The sequence below is a fragment of the Cebus imitator genome, unplaced genomic scaffold (genome assembly GCF_001604975.1).
Source record: "Cebus imitator isolate Cc_AM_T3 unplaced genomic scaffold, Cebus_imitator-1.0 Scaffold394, whole genome shotgun sequence".
Taxonomy (NCBI): domain Eukaryota; kingdom Metazoa; phylum Chordata; class Mammalia; order Primates; family Cebidae; genus Cebus; species Cebus imitator.
The window spans coordinates 1366220-1373383 of NW_016107709.1; the positions used below are offsets into that span (position 1 = coordinate 1366220).

Genomic DNA, 7164 nt, shown 5'->3' on the forward strand with positions numbered 1-7164 from the left:
AAAAAAAAAAAAAAATCTTATAGAGAAATATAATAAAATAACTGTAAATTTGGGGTTGCTTTTCTTATGTTTTGAGTTCCAAGTGTGCATTCTTTTTCTAAATTTTCAGCTTCAGTTGTGGAGAGCCAAAAGGGTATCATTCCTCGAGCTATTCAAGAAATATTTCAAAGCATCTCTGAACATCCTAGCATTGACTTTAATGTAAAAGTATCTTATATAGAAGTATACAAGGAAGACCTAAGAGATCTTCTAGAATTAGAGACATCCATGAAGGATCTTCACATCCGAGAAGATGAAAAAGGAAACACAGGTAAAGTAGCCTGCTTAATCAGTTGCCTTCATTAGCAAACAGACATGCTTTAATTTAGTTTCTGGATATATTCCAAGGAATCTTTAAATTAAACAGATATAGAAGCAAAGTGAATTTGGGCAGGGGAAGCCCTTTGTGTAGAAGGACTTTTTATGAGCCAGGGGCCACCTCTCTGGATCTTTCTCTCTTTTAAATTGAATAGCCTTATTGATTATATATATTATATATAATTATATAATTGTCTCCCTCTCTGTCTCTCTCTCTCTCTTTCTCTCTTCCTTTTTTTGAGACAGAGTCTCTCTCTGTCACCCAGGCTGCAGCGCAGTGGTGCCATCTTGGCTCACTGCAACCTCTGCCTCCTGGGTTCAAGCGATTCTCCTGTCTCAGCCTCCCAAGTAGCTGGGATTACAGATGTGTGCCACCACACCTGGCTAATTTTTGTATTTTTAGTGGAGATGGAGTTTCATCATGTTGGTCAGGCTTGTCTCTAACTCCTGACCTCGTGATCCACCCTGCTCAACCTCCCAAAGTGCTGGGATTACAGGCATGAGCCACCGTGCCCAGCTTCTTTTTTTTTTTAAGTTGAGTATATATATATATATATATATATATATATATATTTCATATTGACATTTCCTTGTTTTTTGTTGTATTCCTCAAGGTCTGACTTTTTATATTAGTAGCCTATTAATTTCATTAACCAATACCCATTTGTTGGAAATGGGAGAAGGTTAGAATGGGAGGGTCAAACTGCAAGTATTTTAAAGAATAACAATTTCTGCTTTTCTAGTTTATAAGCTAATATGTTCATCATAGAGTATTTTGAAAACAGGAAAGTATAAGGAAGAAAGTTAAAGATCATTTTTAATCCCAGAGCCTAGAAATACCAATTTACCAACTTCTCTTTTTGGTGTGTTTCCTCGCAGATTTTTTTTCTATGTACATAGAATTTTTAAAAATATATACTTGCAACCCTGCACACAGTTTTGTATTTTATATTTCACTTAATATTTATATTGTGAAAAATTTCACGTGATTAAATATTTTTCATGGTTATATGCTAATTTGTCTTATGAATGTGTTTGTAGTTATTTAATATTCCATTGTTGGACATTTAGCTGTTTGCAGGTTTTAACTATTATTAATAATATTGCAGTGACTATTCTTTTTTTTTTTTTTTTGAGACAGGGTCTCACCTCTGTCACCCAGGCTGGAATGCAGTGGCATGATCATGGTTCACTGCAGCCTCAACCTTGCAGGCTCAAATGATGCTCCTACCTCAGCCTTCCTGAGTAGCTGGGACTACAGGCGCCTGCCACCATGCCTGGCTAAGTTTTGTATCTTTTGTAGAGATGAGGTTTCACCATGTTTGTCTATCTTGAACTCTTGGGCTCAAGTGATCTGCCTGCTTTGGCCTCCCAAAGTGCTAGAATTATGGGCGTGAGCCACCATGCTCGGCCTATTCTTGGATGTCTTTTTCTCCTAAAAAACATATTTAGTAAAACCTTCCTGGAGATTCTGCCAGAGAAGGGAATTTCCTAGCAGTTAGGAAAATAAGATGGCTTTAGTCATTCAAATAGCAGTCTACAGGAAGCAGCAAATCTTGCCTCTTTATAGCCCTGTCCTGGCATTTCTGATTGGTTGAAGAAATTATTTTTGTTTTCGTTTTTTGAGGAAGAAACTATATACAGTAGTTTATGGTCTTATTAGATAATTCAGTACAGTTTATCTCTTCTGGATAGAGTTCAGACTGATGTTTTGAGCTCCTTTATCTTATGGAATACAATTACTGAATGTTTTTATCTTTTATCAGAGAGTTAAAAAATAATACATGCTTCTTGTAAAATATCAAGCAAGACGGAAGTATACACTTCACTATCACTCTTGGTAAACTTGATGATCAAAATATTCCATATCTGATAACAATGCTGAAAAAATTTTGGAAGGATGTTACAAATTATCTTAAATTACAGTATATCTTACATAATGTCCCGCTCACAAATAAAGTGCATTTGTTTGACATATTTCTTTAGAATCTCTGTGTGAAGCAGAGATGTCCATGCTGGCTGCTGCACAATTAGTACACATGGGAAACTTTTTAAAAATTCTGATTTCTGGGTCCTACTTCTCAGGGATTCTGATTTAAAGGGTCTGAGATGGTGCCTGGGCATTGGCACTTTCTTTTTTATAAAGCTACCAGGTGATTTGTGTCTGGGTTTGAGAACCAGAGTGCTAACTTATAGCCTAACATTAGAAAAATTTAATGACAGCTTTACTGTGATTTACAGGTACTTAAATGGACTGGGTTGTTTAAAAAGTATCATGATGGCCTCGATCTCTTGACCTCGTCTCTACTAAAAATACAAAAATTAGCTGGGCATGGTGGCACACGCCTGCAGCCCCAGCTACTTGGGAGGCTGAGGCAGGAGAATTGCTTGAACCCAGGAGGCGGAGGTTGCGGTGAGCTGAGATTGTGCCATTGCTCTCCAGCCTGGGTAACAAGAGTGAAACTCTGTCTCAAAAAAAAAAAAAAAAAAGTGTCATGATGGAAATAATGAAAGTGAAGTGATTACTTTTTAAAGAAATAGTGATGTGACAAAATCTGAGTAAACAAGAATTATGGCAATATAATTTGACCATGAAACCAGGAGCTTTCCTTCTCTGATTTAATTCCTAAGTCCGCCTACTTCTTTTTGAAATATTTTTAGATAGAAACAAATAATGCAGGTCGTAAATGTAGTTTATTTTTAGTTCATTCTGCCATTGAAATAACAACTGTTTTTCTTTTTTGAGTACAATAAATTATGGCTTTCAATGTGTTTTCTTTTAATTGCCATCTCATCTGTTTACCTTGCATCCTGATATTATGTAAAGCATACCTGTTTTTAAAATGAATAAACAACTTTATTTATATTGATTTTTTTTTACTCATCATTGATTGTGACCTCACAATACCAAAAAATCCTAAAAGCTAAGGATGGCTTGATTATTAACAAAACTGAAAAAAAAAACTAATGATTTTTAATTGATGCTAATTTTTCTAATCTACTGATTAACTCTTTTGAGTTATAGATTTAATTAATTTATAAAAGATCAATCTAGGCCAGATGCAGTGGCTCATACCTGTAATCCCAGCACTTTGGGAGGTGGAGGCAGGCAGATCACCTGAGGTCAGGACTTCAAGACCAGCCTTGCCAACATGGTGAAACCCCATCTCTACTAAAAATACAACAAAAATTAGCCAGGTGTGGTAGTGCATTCCTGTAATCCCAGCTACTCAGGAGGCTGAGGCAGGAGAATTACTTAAACCTGAGATACAGGTTGCAGTGAGCTGAGATCGCCGCCACTGCACTCCAGCCTGGGCGACAGGCTGAGACTCCATCTCAAGAAAAAAAAAAGATTAATCTATTAGGCTTTACAAATCAAAAGACTGGAATGAAGAGTTTTTCTTTTGTCAGTCATTATAAGGAATTGAATGTGACTCACGACTCTAAATAAACTAGATAGTTAAAAAAATTATAGTTTTTAGAATTTAAACATCAAGATGAGTGCTGTCTGTTAAAATAGTTTCTTTGGGAGATTATCTAAAATTATTTGCTAATGTTGCTGATGTTACTATTGTTATTTGAAATGCTGTTGACTTTTTAAAAACAGACTATCTTGGCCAGTTTAGCAAATGGTAACTGTTAACTATACTAGGTTTTGATGAAAACTTGGCTTAAAAACATGTTATTGCTATTTTCAGTGATTGTTGGGGCCAAGGAATGCCATGTGGAGAGTGCAGATGAAGTGATGAGTCTTTTGGAGATGGGGAATGCAGCCAGACATACGAGTACCACCCAAATGAATGAGCACTCCAGCAGATCACATGCAATTTTTACAATCAGCATTTGTCAAGTTCAGAAAAACATGGAGGCAGCTGAAGATGGATCATGGTATTCCCCTCAGCATATTGTCTCAAAGTTCCACTTTGTGGATTTGGCAGGATCAGAAAGAGTGACCAAAACGGGGAATACTGGTGAACGCTTCAAAGAATCCATTCAAATCAATAGTGGATTGCTGGCTTTAGGAAATGTAATAAGTGCTCTTGGGGACCCACGCAGGAAGAATTCACACATTCCATATAGGGATGCTAAAATTACCCGGCTTCTGAAAGATTCCCTGGGAGGCAGTGCCAAGACTGTCATGATTACATGTGTCAGCCCATCCTCCTCAAATTTTGATGAGTCCTTAAATTCTCTCAAATATGCCAACAGAGCACGGAACATTAGAAACAAACCCACTGTAAACTTCAGCCCCGAGTCAGACCGTATAGATGAAATGGAATTTGAGATTAAATTGCTTCGAGAAGCTTTGCAAAGCCAGCAGGCTAGTGTCAGCCAAACTAACCAGATCCATCGAGACGGGAGTCCTGATACAAATAGGATTCATTCTCTTGAGGAGCAAGTAGCTCAGCTTCAAGGAGAATGTCTGGGTTACCAATGTTGTATAGAAGAAGCCATTACCTTCCTGGTGGACTTAAAAGATACCGTCAAACTAAACCAAAAGCAGCAACACAAATTGCAGGAGTGGTTTAACATGACCCAGGAGGTCAGGAAGGCTGTCCTCACTTCATATCGAGGAATCGGAGGCACTGCAAGTCTGGAAGAAGGACCACAGCATGTTACAGTTCTCCAGCTGAAGAGAGAGCTTAAGAAATGCCAGGTACTTAGACATCATTTATGTATTTATTTATTTGATACATAATATATGTACATATTTTGGGGGTACATGTGTTAATATATATAGACATTATTATGGATAACTAAGGAGTAAATTTGTTTGAGCAAGTAAATTCTAAGAGTCATTTTGGAATTTTAGGTTTTTTTTTTTAAAAAGGATTTACATATAGAATCTCACTTGCCTCTCTTACTTTGTTCTTTCTACCTTACTTTTTCCCATTGCTTCCTCCTCACTCTTCATACCCTTCTTGTCTCCTCCTCTTTTCTCCGTTGAATAAAATGTATTTTAATTTGTTACATTTATGAAAGAGAACTTTGTGGACCTGGTTGTCAATTTAGAGATTGAAAATAAACATGTTTCAGAAGTAAAATTAAGTTATCTTCTACTGAGTTTTTCTCACTCTGTGGGTCAGTAGTTCTTGAAAGAAAAAAATACTTCATCCCTTGTGTTTGGAATATAGGTTTTAAAAAAACCCAACAAATTAATATATTTATTAATGCTTAAGGAATATAGGTATGTACATGTGTGCATGTTATATGTACATATATTGAGTTTCCCCACTTCTCATTCAGAAACTATTTATTGTGTGAAGATTGTATGACGCAGTAGGAATAGTGGAGGATGGGACACACCTCGTTATTGCTTGCTTGAAGTTTGCAATCTAGTGAGCAAATGAATGGTCCTTCAGTTGTTCCTGAGATAACATGGCTTCCAACTTCCATGGTTCTGTCCATTTTTCAAAATAGGAAAACTTACAGTTAAAAAGAGCTTTTTAGTTAAAAAGGAAATATCCTTTAAGTATATTTCCTTTTATTTTTTAAAGCTCTAAGCTTACTTCTTTATCTAGCTAGAAGTATTTCCTCAAAGCCTTTTTACGTGTAGCATTATAAAAAAGGCATTTGTATTATCCTCTGTTACAGCAGTTCTCAGAAATTTTTGATCACAAGACTTCTTTATGCTTTTAAAGTGAGATCCCTCAAAGAGCTTTTGTTTATGTGGGTTATATCTATTGATACTTACTGTGTTAGCATTAAAACTGAAAAAAATCTAAGCTATTTATTTATTAATTCATTCAAAACTAACAGTAACCCAATTACATGTTAATATAAAGAGCATTTTTAATGAAAAATATTTTCTAACACACACAAAAATTTTATTGAGAGTAGAATTGCTTTACAGTTTTGCAAATCTCTTTAACATCTGGCCTAATAACAGACAGTTGGATTTTCATGTCTGCTTCAGCATTCAGTTTGTTGCAATATGTTGTTTTGGTTGAAGTTTGTGAAGAAAATTCAGCCTCAGCCTCATATTATAGTATAGCCTCCTAGTTGTGTAGTTTGAAGGGAGGAGTATTTCACTGATTTTTTTCACATAGTTGTGGATATTCTTCTTTACTATTACACCAAAACTCAACAAGTGGAAATTTCTAGTTGCCTGAAATACAAGATTTGAAACTATTTTGTTACATTAAGATTTGTACATTAAAAATGTACTAGTCTCTGCCAGGCACAGTGTGCTCATGCCTGTAATCATAGCACTTTGGGAGGCTGAGGCTGGAAGATTGCTTTGAGCCCAGGAGTTTGAGACCAGTCTGGAAACAAAGTGAGACATGTGCCTGTACAAAAAATCAAAAACTTAGGCAGGCATGGTAGCTGTGGTCCCACCTACTCAGGAGGCTTAGGTGGGAGGATCACTTGAGCCCAGGAGTTCAAAACTGCACTCCAGCCTGGGTGGCAGAGTGAGACCCTGTCTCTAAATATAAATGAATAAATAAATAATAACATAAAAAGATGTAATACTTTTGAAATTATTTTTTTGAGTTTTTTTTTCTGAAAGGGAATAACTCTGCCTAGGTACAGTGGGCCGTTCCTCATTAGTATAAGAAACTGCCAGGTGCAGTGGCTTACGCCTGTAATCCTAGTACTTTGAGAGGCTGAGGCAGGTGGATCACTTGAGGTCAAGAGTTCGAGACCAGCCTGGCCAACATGGTAAAACCCTATCTCTAGTAATAATATAAAATTAGCTGGATGTGGTGGCTCATGCCTGTAATCCCAGCTACTCAGGAGGCTTAGGCAGGAGAATCACTTGAACCCAGGAGGCGGAGGTTGCAGTGGGCCAAGATTGCACCATTG

At 36.7% G+C, this 7164-nt stretch overlaps 1 protein-coding gene across 1 annotated transcript in view; it reads left to right on the forward strand.

Moving 5' to 3' along the window:
• The window catches only part of KIF27 (kinesin family member 27), a 77945-nt gene that overhangs the window by 7471 nt on the left and 63310 nt on the right, over window positions 1-7164 (forward strand). The window contains exons 2-3 of the mRNA XM_017508526.2: window positions 110-310; window positions 4056-5014. Coding sequence (XP_017364015.1) covers window positions 110-310; window positions 4056-5014 — 1160 coding nt within the window. The remainder of the gene's footprint in view (window positions 1-109; window positions 311-4055; window positions 5015-7164) is intronic.